This window comes from Spermophilus citellus, assembly GCF_964194105.1.
Source record: "Spermophilus citellus genome assembly, chromosome: 5".
NCBI lineage: Eukaryota > Metazoa > Chordata > Mammalia > Rodentia > Sciuridae > Spermophilus > Spermophilus citellus.
In genome coordinates, this window is record NC_138186.1 from 144,708,176 (window position 1) to 144,731,380 (window position 23,205).

At 37.1% G+C, this 23,205-nt stretch overlaps 1 protein-coding gene across 1 annotated transcript in view; it reads right to left on the bottom strand.

Annotated features, from left to right (window-relative positions):
* LOC308649517 (thyroid receptor-interacting protein 11-like) overlaps positions 1-14,381 on the bottom strand; it is a 32,340-nt gene extending 17,959 nt beyond the window's left edge. The window contains exons 1-3 of the mRNA XM_081295055.1: positions 13,640-14,381; positions 11,200-11,305; positions 7,823-7,878 (exon numbers count right to left, since the gene is read on the bottom strand). Of these exons, the coding sequence (XP_081151181.1) occupies positions 7,823-7,878; positions 11,200-11,305; positions 13,640-14,344 (867 nt within the window). The 5' untranslated portion in view covers positions 14,345-14,381. The remainder of the gene's footprint in view (positions 1-7,822; positions 7,879-11,199; positions 11,306-13,639) is intronic.
* Positions 14,382-23,205: the final 8,824 nt, after the last annotated feature.

Consider the following 23,205-nt stretch of genomic DNA (forward strand, 5'->3'; position numbering starts at 1 on the left):
GCGCTTTGACCAGGGGCTGGCATCCAGTAGCACACACTCACCCCCTGCAGGGCCTCTGCTTCTTCCCTGCACTTGCCTGTCAGCTATTGGCTCACAGGATTGGGCAGGGTTGGCTGGGAGGAGCTAGAGATCCAGGAAAGTGTTCTAGTTTGAGTCCCAAGGCAGTGTGCTGTGGAGCCAGGAAGAATCAATGTTGTAGATGAAATCCAAAGGTAGTTCACTGGACAGTTCCCTCTTGTCTGGGAGAGGTGGGCTTTTTGTCCCATTCAGTTGCACTCGGTTGACGAGGTGAGGTCTCTCTCCATTACAGAATGGAATCTATTTAACTAAAAAGTCCCCGATTCAAAAGTAAATCTCACCCCATAACACCAGCACAGACACACCCAGAATAAAAGTTGGCCAAGTGTCTGGGCATCGTAGCCCGGACGAGTTAACATGTAAAATTAACCATCACAAAGTCTTAATCATTCTCAGAATTCAAATTATGATATGGATTAAATGTCACTAAAGAACCATCTTTACCCTTTCCAAAAATAAATTTTTGCTGTTAATCTATAAATTTTCGAGTTCATTTTAATATTATTTGGTCCTTGTTAATTCTGATTTGAGTTTATTGAAGTGCTCAAAAATTCCACTTAAATTTCACTTAAGAAAATTTGTTTTAGAGCCAACAGGTTGATGTTCACTTAACCTATTGTTGTTTATCAATGCCAAATATCATCCAGGTTTAAACAGTACAGAGTGAAATAAAAAGTTGAGAAATTTTCTACGATGGAGTAACAATCCTAAATTTAATTCCCATACCTCTAAGGATCAGAAGGAGTTAAGATAAGGCCCTGGTTTCCAAGGTGTTTAAATTCCAACAAGTTAATGAGGAGGCAGTTTTGTAGAGTTGGGGAGAAAGCAAAGAGATGAAGCACGTGGGCTGTAACAGACATACCAGTTGGGACCAAAGCAATTTTGGAGCTAAACTGACAGAATGCATTTAGAAAACCTCTCTCACAAGCATGAGTTGAACAGTAAATGAGAACATAGTGTGTAGTTCTCACCTGATGGCTGGTGCAGAGAAAGTGGCCAACAAATAGAGCCTGCTGCCACTTTGTTCATATTTGCTTTTTGTTTTGTTTAGGATCATTTTCCTCATTACCCTTTAGAAGGGGTTTGGGTTTGCTCCCATTACTCTCTTCCCAGAGCCCATATTCAGGAGACTCTTTTCCTTGAGCTGTTCTTTCTATATGTCTGTTCAGGGAACAAAACCTCAAGGTGGCAGAAATAAAATTCAAAAAAAGGCAGAATTTTTGGAAAATTAATGGTTAAATAGATTCTAAGGATTATATTAATCACCTCATAATGTCTCTTGCCTTCAAGATAGAGCAAGTAGACATAATTACTCAGATTGGTATCAGAAACTAGTGACTGCATTTGTGTGCTGTGCCAGAAAAGGAAATCTTCTTGGTCCTTCTTATTCATCTCCAAATCTGAGAGAGAAATCAGGCCTGTGTTAGTCAATCTCTCCTCATAAAAGACTAATATAAAAATTTAAGCCCCTTTTAGCATCTGCTGAAGTGCGAATCCACGCTGTACCCCAGCTGTGTCTACTGTTGAAGAAGGCATCAACAATACCAAGTGTCCTTTTCTCCCTTTAGACCATTCCTCCTGTGTGTGTGTGTGTGTGTGTGTGTGTGTGTGTGTGTTAGAAGACTTTTTCATCACTTTGACAACATACCTGAGAAAATTAAATGAGTAAATATTTATTTTGGTTCAATTTCAGGCTCCATTGCTGTGGCCTGAAGTGAGGCAGATTACCATGGCAGAGAGCCTGGCTTCAAAACAGAGCTGCTCAACTCATGGAGATCAGGGGATCAACTCATGGAGATCACGGAGATCAGGTGAGGGGAAGAGAGGACTGAGGAATATGATGTACCCTTCCAGGGAATCAACTCCAATGACCTACCCTCCAACTAGGCCCTACCGCCCACAGTTTTTACCAACTCCCAATAGTCCTGTCCAATCGTGAACCCATCAGTGGATTGATCCACAGATGAGGTTAGAGCCCAGGATTCAATTCACCTTTCTGTAGAGTCCGTTCTGAATGCTGTTACATTGGGGTCCAAGCTTTCAACACATGACCTTTGGGCAACATTCCAGATCCAAATTATAGCAGGGTGCCTCCTGCTCTTTAGGTGTTCTGTGTTTGTTTATTGTTTTAAATCACAAATAATGATCCTTTTTCAGTGTAAGACCTATCACATTTGGCTTGAATCTGGTTCCAGTGGTTGTTGCTCCTACTGCTGAAAGGCATTTCTGATCACTCAGATTCAGTCTTCTAGCATGGTTCACTCTGACCACAGCTGTTTGTCATTTTATATTTCAATCTGAGAGAGATACCTACCTACTGTATTCAAAACTGACCATCCAAATAAAAGCATTTCTCTTCTTGTAAATATGTTTGGAATATTCCTGGAAACTAGGGGGGATATGGAGGGCAAACCCTGGCTCATTCGCGAACACATGTGACAAAAAGCATCCAATAATCATAAGTATATCCTTATACATGTATTCAGTGCCCCCAAAGTACAAGGTATTGTGGTAGATATTGTGAACAACATAAAGCTGTGTTATATACATTTCCTGCTATGAAGTGCAATTGAATACAGTCAATCAATGGGGAAGATGTTACATAGAGTGATCCTTGAATTATAATGCAAGGTCAGCCATTGATGACTGTGGTGGTGAGGATCGCATATGGGGGAAAAGACTAAGTAAGAAAGAATAAGCCAGAAGTAGAGAGCCCTTAATAATGTGGCTTTGTTAAAACACAGTTGAAGATTAAAATAATGAAAGCTTTTTGAGTCTATAAACATAGGGTGATAAATTCTATGCAAGATATTAAGTTTGTACTTTTTTTTAATACCTCATAATTCATTCAAACATTTTCTTATAGATTTCAGTAGAATTTTTAAATCTCTTTAATATGGGCCTTGTCTCTTCTTGTTTCTTTTTTTAAATTTCTATTGGTTGCTCAAAACATTACAATGATCTTGACATATCATATTTCATACATTTGATTCAAGTGGGGTATGAATTCTTATTTTTACCACGTGTACAGTTTGCAGGATCACATTGGTTATACATCCGAGTTTATACATACTGCCATACTAGTGTCTGTTATATTCTGCTGCCTTTCCTATTCCCTCCCTATCCCCCCTTCTGTCTCCTCCCCTCCCCTCCCATAATCTCTCTCTACCCCATCTACTGTAATTCATTTCTCTCCTTTTTTCCCCTTTCCCCTCACATCCTCTTATATGTAATCTTGTATAACAATGAGGGTATCCTTCCATTTCCATGAAATTCCCCTTCTCTCTCCCATTCCCTCCCACCTCTTGTCCCTTCTAAATGGTAATCTTCTTTTCATGCTCTTCCAGCCTGCTCTGTTTTGAGTCCCCCCTCCTTATATGAAAGAAGACATTCAGCATTTCTTTTCTAGGGATTGGCTAACTTCACTTAGCATAATCTGCTCTCATGCCATCCATTTCCCTGCAAATGCCATGATTTTGTCATTTTTTAGTGCTGAGTAATATTCCATTGTGTACAAATGCCACATTTTTTTTATCCATTCATCTATTGACTGGCATCTAGGTTGGTTCCACGTTCTAGCTATTGTGAATTGTGCTGCTGTGAACATTGATGTAGCTGTATCCCTATAGTGTGCTCTTTTTAGGTCTCTGGGAATAGTCCGAGAAGGGGAATAGCTGGTGGTTCCATTCCCAGCTTTCCAAGGAATCTCCATAATGCTTTCCAAATTGGCTGCACCGATTTGCAGTCCCACCGGCAGTGTACAAGTGTACCTTTTCCCCCACATCCTTGCCAGCACGTGTTGTTGTTTGACTTCCTAATGGCTGCCATTCTTACTGGACTGATATGGTATCTTAGAGTGGTTTTAATTTGCATTTCTCTGATTGCTAGAGATGGTGAGCATTTTTTCCGTGTATTTTTTGATTAATTATATATCCTTCTCTGAGAAGTGTCTGTTCAGGTCCTTGGCCCATTTGTTGATTGGGTTATTTGTTTTCTTAATGTTCAATTTTTGAGTTCTTTGTATACTCTGGATATTAGGGCTCGGCACATTTGTATTTTTAAGAATTGGCATAATCAATGAAATGTTCCGCACACATTTGTAGGAAGATGAACATAACACTCCAGTGACAATACAATAGTAGAAGGATTGATTTGGACTGAGAAGTTGTTCAGTGAATGATATATTACCCATAAATTTGAATTCTCATTATCATAAAGAAGCAAGGTGAAAATAAGAATTTAAGAGAGTGTTAGGGATATGGCTCAAGTAGCAGCTCGTTCACCTAGCATGCGTGAGGCGTGGGGTTTGATCCTCAGCACTACATAAAAAAATAAATAAAATAAAGATGTTGTGTCCACTAAAGGCTAAATAATAAATATTTTTTAAAACGAATTTAAGATAGTCCATAAATGTTATATACGAACTGTGAAAGTAGATGCTTTCGCATCTAGTGACTTTTATACGTAGGACAAAGAATTAAATGTAGTTCTGCTGTGTACAAAATGATCACAATAAATCACCAATGTCATTTTTTGAAATGGGAAAATGTTTTTTTATTGGTTATTCAAAACATTACCAAGCTCTTGACATATCATCTTTCATACATTTGATTCAAGTGGGTTATAAACTCCCATTTTTACCCCAAATACAGATTGCAGAATCACATCGGTTACACATCCACGTTTCTACATAATGCCATATTAGTGACTGTTGTATTCTGGTACCTTTCCTATCGCCTACTATCTCCTCTCCCTCCCCTCCCATCTTCTCTCTCTACCCCATCTGCTGTAATTCAATTCTCTCCCTTGTTTTTTTTTTCCCCCTTTTCCCTCACATCCTCTTATATTTAATTTTGTGTAACAATGAGGGTCTCCTTCCATTTCCATGCGATTTCCCTTCTCTCTCCCTTTCCCTCCCACCACTTGTCTCTCTTTAATGTTAATCTTTTCCTCATGCTCTTCCTCCCTGCTCTGTTCTTAGTTGCTCTCCTTATATCAAAGAAGACATTTAGCATTTGTTTTTTAGGGATTGGCTAGATTCACTTAGCATAACCTGCTCTAATGCCATCCATTTCCCTGCAAATTCCATGATTTTGTCATTTCTTAGTGCTGCGTAATACTCCATTGTGTGTAAATGCCACATTTTTTTTTTTTTATCCATTCATCTACTAAAGGGCATCTAGGTGGGTTCCACAGTCTAGCTATTGTGAATTGTGCTGCTGTGCACACTGATGTGGCAGTATCCCTATTAGTACGCTCTTTTAAGGTCTTCAGGGAATATTCCGAGAAGGGCTATAGCTGGGTCAAATGGTGGTTCCATTCCCAGCTTTCCCAGGAATCTCCATATTGCTTTCCAAATTGACCGCACCAATTTGCAGTCCCACCAGCAATGTACAAGTGTACCCTTTTCCCCACATCCTCGCCAGTTCTTATTGTTGTTTGACTTCATAATGGATGCCAATCTTACTGGAGTGAGGTGATATCTCAGGGTGGTTTTGATTTGCATTTCTCTGACTGCTAGACATGGTGAGCATTTATTCATGTACTTGTTGATTGATTGTATGTCCTCCTCTGAGAAGTGTCTGTTCAGGTCCTTGGCCCATTTGTTGATTGGGTTATTTGTTATCTTATGGTTTAATTTTTTGAGTTCTTTGTATACTCTGGATATTAGGGCTCTATCTGAAGTGTGAGGAGTAAAAATTTGTTCCCAGGATGTAGGCTCCCTATTTACCTCTCTTATTGTTTCTCTTGCTGAGGGGAAAAAAAAAAAAAAAAGAAGAAAAAAACTTTTTAGTTTAAGTCAGTCCCATTTGTTGATTCTTGTTATTAACTCTTGTGCTATGGATGTCCTATTAAGGAATTTGGAGCCCGGCACCACAATATGTGGATCGGAGCCAACTTTTTCTTCTATGAGATGCAGAGTCTCTGATTTGATATCAAGCTCTTTGATCCATTTTGTGTTAACTTTTGTGCACGGCGAGAGAAAGGGATTCAGTTTCATTTTGTTGTATATGGATTTCCAGTTTTCCCAGCACCATTTGTTGAAGACGCTATCCTTCCTCCATTGCATGCTTTTAGCCCCTTTATCAAATATAAGAAAGTTGTAATTTTGTGGATTGGTCTCTGTGTCCTCTATTCTGTACCATTGTTTCACCCGCCTGTTTTGGTACCAGTACCATGCTGTTTTGGTTACTCTTGCTCTGTAGTACAGTTTGAAATCTGGTATCGCTATACCGCCAGATTCACACTTCCTGCTTAGAATTGCTTTTGCTAATATTTCTCAGACACCTGTAGTTTCTAAAACCACTAAGAGGATTTTTATCAAAATTAATTTTATTAATTTTTTTATTATATTATATAGTTAATATTAAATGATTTAATCTATATTAAATGTTATTTAAATTGACTTTGTTAAATTGTATTAATTTAAATGAAATTTAATGAACTTTTAAATATAAATCAATCTAAAATTTAATCAAAATTAATTTAAAAAATCAATTAAGAAAATAAATTTAAATCAAACAATAGTATTAATAAAATAAATTTAAACAATATTAATTAATAAAATAAATTTAAATTAGATCAATTTATTAAATGATAATATAATTTATATTTAAAAATTTATTAAATTTTATTTGAATTAATTTTAATAAAAATATTCTGAATGGTTTTAGAAACTACAGGTGTTAGAGAAGTATGTGCTATGCAATCTGCTTTTGCTCTTCTCTGATTTCACCTACTTAAGCTAGGAACTTTTGATTATCTTTTACCTTAATTTACGAAAAGGTTGAAACTACTCCTTTTTTAAAGCCTTTCATCTTTCAAAAACTGATGTTAGCTTCTTTCTCTCCCCCAATTTTTTTGATCAAATGTTTTAAAAAATGTGTTGAGAGGCATTATTGTAGAGCCCCCAAAGTATGTAGATAAACAGTCCAGATATTTAATGAAATATTCTTACTAAGTAACTTTTCCATTGGCAATGGATCATGTGATTCCACTTTGGGGTTGACTCATAAAAATACTCTTACTTCTGGACATATTTAACATCTGGAAAACTGAATTAATGTGAGGTGACTTTTCTATAGAAATGGAAATAAGTAAAATGGATAGGGGTCATAGTATTTGGATTAAAAGTATCTTAGAATTTATCCACTAAGCTTCATGATAAGGCCCTCTGCACTGGAATTTTCTTTCAGTACTTGTACCAGGTTATTTGGGATAAACTAAATATTCTCAACATTTTGCAACATCATATTTGGTTTTCTTCTTCTCTAAATCTGAGATCTCCCTCAGGTGGTTTGGATTTTTCATCTTTCCTGTTATTTAAATGTATCATTTTTATCTTAATGCCATTAAATTTAACAAATATAATCATTTAAAAAAACAGAGTTTGGAGCTAATGGTTCACTAATGCTGCTCTGTACAGTTGCTTACAAAAGTACATCAGAATTGAAGACTGGTGATGATTACCTGCTACACTGGAGCAAAATTTTATAAACAAAAAGTGCTACAGCAAACAAAACAAAATTTTTAGAAAGAGCTATAGCAAAAAAAAAAAAAAAAACTACAACAAGAAGCAAAAAAAAAAAAACCTAGTATCTATATACATATATATATATCAGCTTTTTTTCTTTCTCTTTTTGTCTACAAATACAGAGTTCTTTTGCAAAAGGCCATGCTGTAAAACATCAAAAAGGGTTATGGCTTCTTTAAAGTGCTAAATATTTAGAAGATCCTAGAGTACAAGTCTGGCACTGTTGTCCGGGGACACTGGCAGTGGTGTGAAGGTGGGCTTGAAATCTGCGATGGGTTTAAAAAGAGGATGCCCAGGTTATATTATTTTATTTATTTATTTGTTTGTGTGTGTGTGTGTGTGTGTGTGTGTGTGTGTCTGTGTGTTATTCAGATTTGTGAGTTCTTTCTATGCCCTAGAGATTAGTGCTCTATCTGATGTGTGATGGGGCAAAAATTTTCTCCCAAGATGTAGGATCTCTATTCACCTCCCAGATTGTTTGTTTTGTGGAGAAGAAACTTTTTTAGTTTGAATCTATCTCATTTATTGATACTTGATTTTAATTCTTGTGCTCTAGGAGTCTTATTAAGGAATTTTGGGACTAATCCCATATGATTGGAATTAGGGCCTACTTTTTCTTCTGTTACATGCAAGCTCTCTGGTTTTATTCGTAGGTCCTTGATTCATTTGAGTGGAGTTTTGTGCATGGTGAGAGCTAGGGGTTTAATTGCACCTCACTCCAGTTAGAATGTCAGCGATTTTTGAAAATGGCAGCTATGATGAAGACAACAACGATAAGTGTTGGTGAGGATTTCAGGAAAAATGTACACTCCTACACTGTCGGTGGGACTGTAGATTGGTGGAGCCAATATGGAGAGCAGTTTGGAGATTCCTTGGAAATTTGGGAATAGAACCACCATTTGACCTAGCTATCCCTCTTTTTGATCTATACCCAAAGGACTTAAAAACTGCATACTACAGGGACACAGCCACATCAATGTTTATAGCAGCAAAATTCACATTAGCTAAATTGTGGAAACAACTTAGTAGATGAATGCATAAAAAAATGTGGCATTTATACACAATTAATATTACTCAGATACTTACCCTCTCGCTCAGTCCAGGAGACGCTAGTGCCCTTCACTACCTCTGTCAGAGCCTGGTTCCGACAGCTGGTGCCTCGGAGAGGACAGGCTGATCCTGCCTGCCTCCCATGTACCCTTTGTCACAGGGAGCAACATTAATGTGAGACCAAATAAAATCCAGTCATAGACATTAATAGAATATCTCAAAAAAGTATTTAATAAAAAGGCTAGCAAATACAGGGTCTTTAATGAAACTTTAATAAAATTTATGAGACAAGGAAACTGAAAGCACAATATTTTCTTAGGAACTTTTCTGTTTGGTGTTATTCTTTACAATATAGAAGCTTTTCCTAAGAATGCAGGGAGTATGAAATTTCTAAGGCTATCTTGCTGTTTTCTCCATTAAACCCCTTGTCTTAAAAAGAATCTTGAATCTATATTAATCTTTGTAATTTTCTGAGTACCCGTATAACATATTTTTCTCAAGAATGCAGTGAGGTCGCTGTTTCCAAGAGCTCTTCAATTCTGAAATATAAGAAGTGTGTTTCCAGGCATTGAAACCCAAAGGCTCACCTAGACACAATGGAGTGAGCCGAATATATAAAAATCTCTCATGACACATCTGAACTCTGCTTTTCCCAACCCTGTGAAGTCTACTGGAATAAGATTCCAAGTAATTTGGCAGGTCGAAGCAAAATATATACTTTGATATTCTTCTCAGGAGTAACAACTGATGGCATCTTAATTTTGGTAAAATAATGTAAATGTTAAGGTGAAATTTAGAAATAAGAAAGGAAAAGCTGATATGTGTGTAGCTACTAGGTGTTTTTCTTCCTTTTTTTATTTTTGTAAAGTAAAACAAAAGATAAACCAAAAGGTTCTAGCTTAAGTTAGGTAAAATCAAAGAGGAGAAAAAAGAAGATAATATAGCTAATACTTCCCTGCCACCTGTAATTTCCAAAACAACTAAGAGCATTATTATTAAAATTAAAATTAAATAATTCAACCTATATTATGTTAAATTTACTTTGTTAAATTGTATTAATTTAAATAAAATTTAATGAGTTTTTAAATATAAATCATACTATAATTTAATATAAGTTAATAAATAATATCAATTAATAAAATAAATTTAAATCAAACCATAGTATTAATAAAAGAAATTTAAATAATACTACTAATTGATTTAAATTAGGTTAATTTATATTAAATGATATAATTTATATTTAAAAATATATTAAATTTTGTTTAAATTAATTTTAACAAAAATGTTCTGAATGGTTTTAGAAACTACAGGTGTCAGAGAAGTATGTGCTATGCAATCTGCTTTTTCTCTTCTCTGATTTCACCTACTTAAGCTGGAAACTTTTGATTCATCTTTTACGTTAATTTATCAAAAGGTTATAACTACTCCTATTTTAAAGCTTTTCATCTTTCAAAAACTGTTGTTAGCTTATTTCTCTCCCCAACTTGTTTTGATCAAATGTTTTATAAAATGTGTTTATGAGAATTATTGTAGAGCCCCCAATAGTATGTAGATAAGCAGTCCAGATATTTAATGATACATTCTTACTAATTAACTTTTCCATTGGCAATGGATCCTGTGGTCCCACTTCGGGGTTGACTCATAAAAATACTCTTCCTTCTGGACATATTTATCATGTGGAAAACTGAATTAATGTGAAGTGACTTTCGTATAGAAATGGAAATAAGCAAAATGGATAGGGGTCATAGAATTTGGATTCAAAGCATCTTAGAATTTACCCACTAAGCTTCATGTTTAGGTCCTCCCCATTGGAATTTTCGCGTGGTAGTTGTACAATGTTATCTTGGATAAACTAAATATTCTCAACTTTTTGCAACATTATGTTTGGTTTTCATGTACTCTAAATCTGAGACATCCTTCTTATGGGTTGGATTTTTCTTGTTTCCTGTAATTACATGTATCGTTTTTACCTTAATGCCATTAAATTTAAGAAATATTATTATTGTTTTAAAAAAAAGAGGTTGGAACTAGTGGTTCAAGAAGGCTGCTCTGTACAGTTGCTCCCAAAAGTACATCAGAATTGATAACTGGTGATGATTATCTGCTGCATTGGAACAAAATTCTAGAAACAAAAAGTGCTACAAAAAACAAAACAAATTTTTTAAAGAGTACTATAGCAAAAAATCACAACAACAACAACTGAAAAAATAAAATAAAATACCTAGCAGCTATACACTTACATATACCAGCTTTTTTGCTTTCTCTTTTTGTCTACAAACACATGAGTACTTTTTCAAAAGGCCATGCTGTAAAACGTAAAAAAGGGTTATGGCTTCTTTCAAATGCTAAATATTTAGAAGATCCTGGAGTACAACTCTGGCACTATTGTCCAGGGACACTGGCAGTGGTGTAAAGGTGGGCATGAAATCTGCAGTGGGTTTAACAAGAGGATGCCCAGGTCCACCAAGTCCAACTCCAGCTAGGTTACTAAGAGGCACAGCTGCAGAACGTGGAACCAAAACAACTCATCCACTTACTGACACCACCGTGATCTTTATTCAACAGCTGCTCCATTTCGTCCTGTGGAATGTCCAGGATGCTCCCCGTCAACTGCAATACTTCACGACGTTTGTCCTTTGGTGTCTGGAAATGACCAATAAAAAGGTTTCGCATGAGGACTTTGTCCACTTTTCCTTCTGCGCTGTTGACCAAAGTCGACAATTTCTGTTGTGCATGGTCCAACATTTCTTTTCGGAGCTCGTTTTGTTTTTTCAGTTCTTCCATCTGTTCTTCCTTGAGATCTAAGTCTTCTCTCAGTCTGGAAGCAGAATCCAACAGAGCATTTGCTTCATCCAAACGTTCCTGCAGTGATGATACTTCTCCTTCCAGCTTTTCGGCCTTGTTCTTCCATTCAGCTATTGACTGTTTTTCTTTGTCTTCTGCAGCCAAAATTTCCTGGGTGTAAGACTCTTCTGATTCCAAGAGATGGCTGCGTAGCCTTTCTAGCTCCCGGTTTAGGCGTAATTCTTGGTCCCGTAAGTGTTGAACCTCTTTTTCTCTTAGGATTTTTACTTTGGTCTCTTGAAAAATATCAGAATTCAATGTTTGAGCATCTCCTTTCTCTCCAGGCAACTGGGCTTTTAGTTCTTCAATAGTCTTCTGCAAGTTCTTAATTTCCTCCTCTTTTTCTAAAATTAACTGGCTATGCGCAGCATTCATCTGCTCATATTTGTACTTAAATTCATCCATTTCCTCCTTCTGCTCCTGTAAAGACTGAAGTAGTTGCATTTTACGCTGGTTCTGGTTTTCAATGATATTCAGATGGTCTTGAATTTCATCTTCCAGATGATTTTTGACTATATTCAGTTGAGATACCTCCAATTCTAGTTCTGTGACAGCATCAAGAGCTGTCGGCTCAGCCACTGGTACAGCTTGATTGTGCTGTTCCCCAAGTATTTCCAATTCTACTCGCAGATAGTTGTTTTCTGCTCTCATGTAGGTAAGACTTCTGTCCTTTCTTTCCATGGATTGCCTTAAAGTTTCATTTTCTCCTAAAGCCTGAGAACACTTATCTAAATCCTTTTGTAGTTGTGAACTTTTTTCTTCGAGTTTTTCAATAAAAACTTCTTTCTCATTTATGACTTGTATCAATCGCTCCTGTTCGTCTACATAAGATGCCAAAATTTCATCAGTTTCTTTTTCATCAGCAGTCATTTGCTCAATATTCTTTTTGAGTCCTGCTATTTCAAAGTCCTTCTCTTGGCTGAGTTGAACTGCACATTCGTGTTTCAGCTTTAAGGCAGAGGTATCCAAATTATGTGCATTGGAGAGTTCCTGAATAGTCTGCCTGTGATTATTTGCTTCTTCCAACAGTCTTTTTTCTGCCTGGTGCAGTTTGGCTTCAATCTCTTCTTTGTCTCTTTTGAGAGTCTCCGTGATAGTGTCTTTTTCTTGAGAGATTTGATTGTAAGCAGCAATAGATTCTTCCAACTTACGCCTTACATCGTCACGTGCTAAAATCAACATTTCATTTTCCGTTTTGAGTTCAACAGCAACTTTCTTTAAATTTTCATTGAGCTGTTCCTCTTCAGAAAGATTTTGCCTTAAGTTGCTAACTTCAGCTTCTCGTTCTTTAAGCATGTCATCCTTACAATGACTGTTAGAGTCTTCATTCAGAGAAGTTCGATACTTGCTCTTAAATCCAGACAGCTCATCTTCAAGTTGTCTAATGTGATCCTTAAGCCCAAGGTTTTCCTGCTGGATGTTTAAACTATTTTTTTGTGACTGATTTAGCTGATCTACTAAATCTTCTACTTTACCTTCAAGCTTCTGCTTAGTTAAATGCAAATCACTGAGGCTCTGTGCGTCCTCAGTTAACTTCTCCTTCTGCACATGCAACTCTTGGGATATGTTCATTTGATCATCCTCAAGTTGATGAACTCTCTTTTTTTCATCATCTAGATCTTGTTCCAACTTCTTGATGACAAGGTCTCCTTCATTTTGTTGTTTTGATAGCTCCTCTTGTATCAAAATCATGTGCTTTGTAGCTTCCTGATTCTGATGATCCAGTTCTTCTAACTCAGCTATCAGCATTTTCTTTTCATTGATAGTCTGATTCAGTTCTTCCTCCTTTGCCTTCAAGTGAAGTTTTAAGTCTAGTAATTGTACATTCAAATTCATGTCTGTTGAAGCTCTGTTTTTCATGACTTGGTAGTCACAGCTCAATTTTGACAGTGACATCTGAAGTTCCTCTTTTTCTTGACTCAATGATGCCTTCTCTTTTTCTAAAGCTTCAGCATGCATTTTAAGTTTCAGATGGTCTTCAGCAAGACGGTTATCCTGGTTTAAACCATTTAGTCTCACGATTTCCTTCTCCGCATCAGCCAGGGCTTGTTGAAGCCTGAACACTTCTTCCACTGCTGAGCTCTGAGGAAGGATTTTTCCCTTTTCTGCCACAGTAGAACTCTGCTCCCAAACTGAAATTTCATGCTGATGATCATGTATGTCTGGGCTTTGGTTTGGTTGAAGAGTCTTGATAGTATTTTGTACTTTGCAGATTTCACTTGAGTCAGAATGGTGTGTTCCCTGAGCCTCAGCAATCTGCCTCGAGTGGCCAACTTCAGATTCATGTTTTGCAGCTTCAGTTGATAATCTGTTTGTTTCTTGTCGTGATGAGATTATGTCACTAGAGTCCATGTCGTCATCACGAAAGGCTGAAAAATGACTACTGATCAGGGAACCGAACGGAGCCGGTGCAGTTGTTGTTGGCACACCACAAGCTCCCGAGTGTACTGATTGAGCGGCTGCCTGTAGTTGGAAGATTTGATCTTGCAGTACAATCTGTCCTGCTTTAAGATGGCTGATCTCTACCTCTTTCTGTTGCAGTTGATTTTGGTAACTTACAGACTGATGGTTTATTTGTAGCTCTGATGCTTCATGCTTTTCTTCCAGGTCAGTACAATACTCTTTCAGTCTTTCATTCTCACATCTTAGTGTGGAATCAGTAGTTTCCATTTCCTTTCTCCAACAATGATGTAAAGCTGCTTCTGGGTCTCCTAAGTCACCCAGAAGCATTTCCCTGGCGAAGCTGGAGCTATGGCCGGTGAGGAAAGCCAAGCTGCTCCCCACCTGACCCAAGAAGTGGCCCAAGCCTGAGCCCAGGCCTCCAAACCAGGACCACATCGTGGCCACTTCAGTGATCCATCGGACCAGCTCTGAAAAGCGCGTCCATCACCATCCACTTCTGTGCCCCGAACGTCCTCGGGCGTTGCCGGGGTCAATTATGACCCAAGCGCTCAGAATTCCTCAGAGCGCGGGGTTCCTGGGGCTCCACCAACACTAATCATCCCTTCCTGCCTGTAAACTCAGAAGCCTGTCCTGCGCTTTGACCAGGGGCTGGCATCCAGTAGCACACACTCACCCCCTGCAGGGCCTCTGCTTCTTCCCTGCACTTGCCTGTCAGCTATTGGCTCACAGGATTGGGCAGGGTTGGCTGGGAGGAGCTAGAGATCCAGGAAAGTGTTCTAGTTTGAGTCCCAAGGCAGTGTGCTGTGGAGCCAGGAAGAATCAATGTTGTAGATGAAATCCAAAGGTAGTTCACTGGACAGTTCCCTCTTGTCTGGGAGAGGTGGGCTTTTTGTCCCATTCAGTTGCACTCGGTTGACGAGGTGAGGTCTCTCTCCATTACAGAATGGAATCTATTTAACTAAAAAGTCCCCGATTCAAAAGTAAATCTCACCCCATAACACCAGCACAGACACACCCAGAATAAAAGTTGGCCAAGTGTCTGGGCATCGTAGCCCGGACGAGTTAACATGTAAAATTAACCATCACAAAGTCTTAATCATTCTCAGAATTCAAATTATGATATGGATTAAATGTCACTAAAGAACCATCTTTACCCTTTCCAAAAATAAATTTTTGCTGTTAATCTATAAATTTTCGAGTTCATTTTAATATTATTTGGTCCTTGTTAATTCTGATTTGAGTTTATTGAAGTGCTCAAAAATTCCACTTAAATTTCACTTAAGAAAATTTGTTTTAGAGCCAACAGGTTGATGTTCACTTAACCTATTGTTGTTTATCAATGCCAAATATCATCCAGGTTTAAACAGTACAGAGTGAAATAAAAAGTTGAGAAATTTTCTACGATGGAGTAACAATCCTAAATTTAATTCCCATACCTCTAAGGATCAGAAGGAGTTAAGATAAGGCCCTGGTTTCCAAGGTGTTTAAATTCCAACAAGTTAATGAGGAGGCAGTTTTGTAGAGTTGGGGAGAAAGCAAAGAGATGAAGCACGTGGGCTGTAACAGACATACCAGTTGGGACCAAAGCAATTTTGGAGCTAAACTGACAGAATGCATTTAGAAAACCTCTCTCACAAGCATGAGTTGAACAGTAAATGAGAACATAGTGTGTAGTTCTCACCTGATGGCTGGTGCAGAGAAAGTGGCCAACAAATAGAGCCTGCTGCCACTTTGTTCATATTTGCTTTTTGTTTTGTTTAGGATCATTTTCCTCATTACCCTTTAGAAGGGGTTTGGGTTTGCTCCCATTACTCTCTTCCCAGAGCCCATATTCAGGAGACTCTTTTCCTTGAGCTGTTCTTTCTATATGTCTGTTCAGGGAACAAAACCTCAAGGTGGCAGAAATAAAATTCAAAAAAAGGCAGAATTTTTGGAAAATTAATGGTTAAATAGATTCTAAGGATTATATTAATCACCTCATAATGTCTCTTGCCTTCAAGATAGAGCAAGTAGACATAATTACTCAGATTGGTATCAGAAACTAGTGACTGCATTTGTGTGCTGTGCCAGAAAAGGAAATCTTCTTGGTCCTTCTTATTCATCTCCAAATCTGAGAGAGAAATCAGGCCTGTGTTAGTCAATCTCTCCTCATAAAAGACTAATATAAAAATTTAAGCCCCTTTTAGCATCTGCTGAAGTGCGAATCCACGCTGTACCCCAGCTGTGTCTACTGTTGAAGAAGGCATCAACAATACCAAGTGTCCTTTTCTCCCTTTAGACCATTCCTCCTGTGTGTGTGTGTGTGTGTGTGTGTGTGTTAGAAGACTTTTTCATCACTTTGACAACATACCTGAGAAAATTAAATGAGTAAATATTTATTTTGGTTCAATTTCAGGCTCCATTGCTGTGGCCTGAAGTGAGGCAGATTACCATGGCAGAGAGCCTGGCTTCAAAACAGAGCTGCTCAACTCATGGAGATCAGGGGATCAACTCATGGAGATCACGGAGATCAGGTGAGGGGAAGAGAGGACTGAGGAATATGATGTACCCTTCCAGGGAATCAACTCCAATGACCTACCCTCCAACTAGGCCCTACCGCCCACAGTTTTTACCAACTCCCAATAGTCCTGTCCAATCGTGAACCCATCAGTGGATTGATCCACAGATGAGGTTAGAGCCCAGGATTCAATTCACCTTTCTGTAGAGTCCGTTCTGAATGCTGTTACATTGGGGTCCAAGCTTTCAACACATGACCTTTGGGCAACATTCCAGATCCAAATTATAGCAGGGTGCCTCCTGCTCTTTAGGTGTTCTGTGTTTGTTTATTGTTTTAAATCACAAATAATGATCCTTTTTCAGTGTAAGACCTATCACATTTGGCTTGAATCTGGTTCCAGTGGTTGTTGCTCCTACTGCTGAAAGGCATTTCTGATCACTCAGATTCAGTCTTCTAGCATGGTTCACTCTGACCACAGCTGTTTGTCATTTTATATTTCAATCTGAGAGAGATACCTACCTACTGTATTCAAAACTGACCATCCAAATAAAAGCATTTCTCTTCTTGTAAATATGTTTGGAATATTCCTGGAAACTAGGGGGGATATGGAGGGCAAACCCTGGCTCATTCGCGAACACATGTGACAAAAAGCATCCAATAATCATAAGTATATCCTTATACATGTATTCAGTGCCCCCAAAGTACAAGGTATTGTGGTAGATATTGTGAACAACATAAAGCTGTGTTATATACATTTCCTGCTATGAAGTGCAATTGAATACAGTCAATCAATGGGGAAGATGTTACATAGAGTGATCCTTGAATTATAATGCAAGGTCAGCCATTGATGACTGTGGTGGTGAGGATCGCATATGGGGGAAAAGACTAAGTAAGAAAGAATAAGCCAGAAGTAGAGAGCCCTTAATAATGTGGCTTTGTTAAAACACAGTTGAAGATTAAAATAATGAAAGCTTTTTGAGTCTATAAACATAGGGTGATAAATTCTATGCAAGATATTAAGTTTGTACTTTTTTTTAATACCTCATAATTCATTCAAACATTTTCTTATAGATTTCAGTAGAATTTTTAAATCTCTTTAATATGGGCCTTGTCTCTTCTTGTTTCTTTTTTTAAATTTCTATTGGTTGCTCAAAACATTACAATGATCTTGACATATCATATTTCATACATTTGATTCAAGTGGGGTATGAATTCTTATTTTTACCACGTGTACAGTTTGCAGGATCACATTGGTTATACATCCGAGTTTATACATACTGCCATACTAGTGTCTGTTATATTCTGCTGCCTTTCCTATTCCCTCCCTATCCCCCCTTCTGTCTCCTCCCCTCCCCTCCCATAATCTCTCTCTACCCCATCTACTGTAATTCATTTCTCTCCTTTTTTCCCCTTTCCCCTCACATCCTCTTATATGTAATCTTGTATAACAATGAGGGTATCCTTCCATTTCCATGAAATTCCCCTTCTCTCTCCCATTCCCTCCCACCTCTTGTCCCTTCTAAATGGTAATCTTCTTTTCATGCTCTTCCAGCCTGCTCTGTTTTGAGTCCCCCCTCCTTATATGAAAGAAGACATTCAGCATTTCTTTTCTAGGGATTGGCTAACTTCACTTAGCATAATCTGCTCTCATGCCATCCATTTCCCTGCAAATGCCATGATTTTGTCATTTTTTAGTGCTGAGTAATATTCCATTGTGTACAAATGCCACATTTTTTTTATCCATTCATCTATTGACTGGCATCTAGGTTGGTTCCACGTTCTAGCTATTGTGAATTGTGCTGCTGTGAACATTGATGTAGCTGTATCCCTATAGTGTGCTCTTTTTAGGTCTCTGGGAATAGTCCGAGAAGGGGAATAGCTGGTGGTTCCATTCCCAGCTTTCCAAGGAATCTCCATAATGCTTTCCAAATTGGCTGCACCGATTTGCAGTCCCACCGGCAGTGTACAAGTGTACCTTTTCCCCCACATCCTTGCCAGCACGTGTTGTTGTTTGACTTCCTAATGGCTGCCATTCTTACTGGACTGATATGGTATCTTAGAGTGGTTTTAATTTGCATTTCTCTGATTGCTAGAGATGGTGAGCATTTTTTCCGTGTATTTTTTGATTAATTATATATCCTTCTCTGAGAAGTGTCTGTTCAGGTCCTTGGCCCATTTGTTGATTGGGTTATTTGTTTTCTTAATGTTCAATTTTTGAGTTCTTTGTATACTCTGGATATTAGGGCTCGGCACATTTGTATTTTTAAGAATTGGCATAATCAATGAAATGTTCCGCACACATTTGTAGGAAGATGAACATAACACTCCAGTGACAATACAATAGTAGAAGGATTGATTTGGACTGAGAAGTTGTTCAGTGAATGATATATTACCCATAAATTTGAATTCTCATTATCATAAAGAAGCAAGGTGAAAATAAGAATTTAAGAGAGTGTTGGGGATATGGCTCAAGTAGCAGCTCGTTCACCTAGCATGCGTGAGGCGTGGGGTTTGATCCTCAGCACTACATAAAAAAATAAATAAAATAAAGATGTTGTGTCCACTAAAGGCTAAATAATAAATATTTTTTAAAACGAATTTAAGATAGTCCATAAATGTTATATACGAACTGTGAAAGTAGATGCTTTCGCATCTAGTGACTTTTATACGTAGGACAAAGAATTAAATGTAGTTCTGCTGTGTACAAAATGATCACAATAAATCACCAATGTCATTTTTTGAAATGGGAAAATGTTTTTTTATTGGTTATTCAAAACATTACCAAGCTCTTGACATATCATCTTTCATACATTTGATTCAAGTGGGTTATAAACTCCCATTTTTACCCCAAATACAGATTGCAGAATCACATCGGTTACACATCCACGTTTCTACATAATGCCATATTAGTGACTGTTGTATTCTGGTACCTTTCCTATCGCCTACTATCTCCTCTCCCTCCCCTCCCATCTTCTCTCTCTACCCCATCTGCTGTAATTCAATTCTCTCCCTTGTTTTTTTTTTCCCCCTTTTCCCTCACATCCTCTTATATTTAATTTTGTGTAACAATGAGGGTCTCCTTCCATTTCCATGCGATTTCCCTTCTCTCTCCCTTTCCCTCCCACCACTTGTCTCTCTTTAATGTTAATCTTTTCCTCATGCTCTTCCTCCCTGCTCTGTTCTTAGTTGCTCTCCTTATATCAAAGAAGACATTTAGCATTTGTTTTTTAGGGATTGGCTAGATTCACTTAGCATAACCTGCTCTAATGCCATCCATTTCCCTGCAAATTCCATGATTTTGTCATTTCTTAGTGCTGCGTAATACTCCATTGTGTGTAAATGCCACATTTTTTTTTTTTTATCCATTCATCTACTAAAGGGCATCTAGGTGGGTTCCACAGTCTAGCTATTGTGAATTGTGCTGCTGTGCACACTGATGTGGCAGTATCCCTATTAGTACGCTCTTTTAAGGTCTTCAGGGAATATTCCCAGAAGGGCTATAGCTGGGTCAAATGGTGGTTCCATTCCCAGCTTTCCCAGGAATCTCCATATTGCTTTCCAAATTGACCGCACCAATTTGCAGTCCCACCAGCAATGTACAAGTGTACCCTTTTCCCCACATCCTCGCCAGTTCTTATTGTTGTTTGACTTCATAATGGATGCCAATCTTACTGGAGTGAGGTGATATCTCAGGGTGGTTTTGATTTGCATTTCTCTGACTGCTAGACATGGTGAGCATTTATTCATGTACTTGTTGATTGATTGTATGTCCTCCTCTGAGAAGTGTCTGTTCAGGTCCTTGGCCCATTTGTTGATTGGGTTATTTGTTATCTTATGGTTTAATTTTTTGAGTTCTTTGTATACTCTGGATATTAGGGCTCTATCTGAAGTGTGAGGAGTAAAAATTTGTTCCCAGGATGTAGGCTCCCTATTTACCTCTCTTATTGTTTCTCTTGCTGAGGGGAAAAAAAAAAAAAAAAAAGAAGAAAAAAACTTTTTAGTTTAAGTCAGTCCCATTTGTTGATTCTTGTTATTAACTCTTGTGCTATGGATGTCCTATTAAGGAATTTGGAGCCCGGCACCACAATATGTGGATCGGAGCCAACTTTTTCTTCTATGAGATGCAGAGTCTCTGATTTGATATCAAGCTCTTTGATCCATTTTGTGTTAACTTTTGTGCACGGCGAGAGAAAGGGATTCAGTTTCATTTTGTTGTATATGGATTTCCAGTTTTCCCAGCACCATTTGTTGAAGACGCTATCCTTCCTCCATTGCATGCTTTTAGCCCCTTTATCAAATATAAGAAAGTTGTAATTTTGTGGATTGGTCTCTGTGTCCTCTATTCTGTACCATTGGTTCACCCGCCTGTTTTGGTACCAGTACCATGCTGTTTTGGTTACTCTTGCTCTGTAGTACAGTTTGAAATCTGGTATCGCTATACCGCCAGATTCACACTTCCTGCTTAGAATTGCTTTTGCTAATATTTCTCAGACACCTGTAGTTTCTAAAACCACTAAGAGGATTTTTATCAAAATTAATTTTATTAATTTTTTTATTATATTATATAGTTAATATTAAATGATTTAATCTATATTAAATGTTATTTAAATTGACTTTGTTAAATTGTATTAATTTAAATGAAATTTAATGAACTTTTAAATATAAATCAATCTAAAATTTAATCAAAATTAATTTAAAAAATCAATTAAGAAAATAAATTTAAATCAAACAATAGTATTAATAAAATAAATTTAAACAATATTAATTAATAAAATAAATTTAAATTAGATCAATTTATTAAATGATAATATAATTTATATTTAAAAATTTATTAAATTTTATTTGAATTAATTTTAATAAAAATATTCTGAATGGTTTTAGAAACTACAGGTGTTAGAGAAGTATGTGCTATGCAATCTGCTTTTGCTCTTCTCTGATTTCACCTACTTAAGCTAGGAACTTTTGATTATCTTTTACCTTAATTTACGAAAAGGTTGAAACTACTCCTTTTTTAAAGCCTTTCATCTTTCAAAAACTGATGTTAGCTTCTTTCTCTCCCCCAATTTTTTTGATCAAATGTTTTAAAAAATGTGTTGAGAGGCATTATTGTAGAGCCCCCAAAGTATGTAGATAAACAGTCCAGATATTTAATGAAATATTCTTACTAAGTAACTTTTCCATTGGCAATGGATCATGTGATTCCACTTTGGGGTTGACTCATAAAAATACTCTTACTTCTGGACATATTTAACATCTGGAAAACTGAATTAATGTGAGGTGACTTTTCTATAGAAATGGAAATAAGTAAAATGGATAGGGGTCATAGTATTTGGATTAAAAGTATCTTAGAATTTATCCACTAAGCTTCATGATAAGGCCCTCTGCACTGGAATTTTCTTTCAGTACTTGTACCAGGTTATTTGGGATAAACTAAATATTCTCAACATTTTGCAACATCATATTTGGTTTTCTTCTTCTCTAAATCTGAGATCTCCCTCAGGTGGTTTGGATTTTTCATCTTTCCTGTTATTTAAATGTATCATTTTTATCTTAATGCCATTAAATTTAACAAATATAATCATTTAAAAAAACAGAGTTTGGAGCTAATGGTTCACTAATGCTGCTCTGTACAGTTGCTTACAAAAGTACATCAGAATTGAAGACTGGTGATGATTACCTGCTACACTGGAGCAAAATTTTATAAACAAAAAGTGCTACAGCAAACAAAACAAAATTTTTAGAAAGAGCTATAGCAAAAAAAAAAAAAAAAACTACAACAAGAAGCAAAAAAAAAAAAAACCTAGTATCTATATACATATATATATATCAGCTTTTTTTCTTTCTCTTTTTGTCTACAAATACAGAGTTCTTTTGCAAAAGGCCATGCTGTAAAACATCAAAAAGGGTTATGGCTTCTTTAAAGTGCTAAATATTTAGAAGATCCTAGAGTACAAGTCTGGCACTGTTGTCCGGGGACACTGGCAGTGGTGTGAAGGTGGGCTTGAAATCTGCGATGGGTTTAAAAAGAGGATGCCCAGGTTATATTATTTTATTTATTTATTTGTTTGTTTGTGTGTGTGTGTGTGTGTGTGTGTGTGTGTGTGTGTGTGTTATTCAGATTTGTGAGTTCTTTCTATGCCCTAGAGATTAGTGCTCTATCTGATGTGTGATGGGGCAAAAATTTTCTCCCAAGATGTAGGATCTCTATTCACCTCCCAGATTGTTTGTTTTGTGGAGAAGAAACTTTTTTAGTTTGAATCTATCTCATTTATTGATACTTGATTTTAATTCTTGTGCTCTAGGAGTCTTATTAAGGAATTTTGGGACTAATCCCATATGATTGGAATTAGGGCCTACTTTTTCTTCTGTTACATGCAAGCTCTCTGGTTTTATTCGTAGGTCCTTGATTCATTTGAGTGGAGTTTTGTGCATGGTGAGAGCTAGGGGTTTAATTGCACCTCACTCCAGTTAGAATGTCAGCGATTTTTGAAAATGGCAGCTATGATGAAGACAACAACGATAAGTGTTGGTGAGGATTTCAGGAAAAATGTACACTCCTACACTGTCGGTGGGACTGTAGATTGGTGGAGCCAATATGGAGAGCAGTTTGGAGATTCCTTGGAAATTTGGGAATAGAACCACCATTTGACCTAGCTATCCCTCTTTTTGATCTATACCCAAAGGACTTAAAAACTGCATACTACAGGGACACAGCCACATCAATGTTTATAGCAGCAAAATTCACATTAGCTAAATTGTGGAAACAACTTAGTAGATGAATGCATAAAAAAATGTGGCA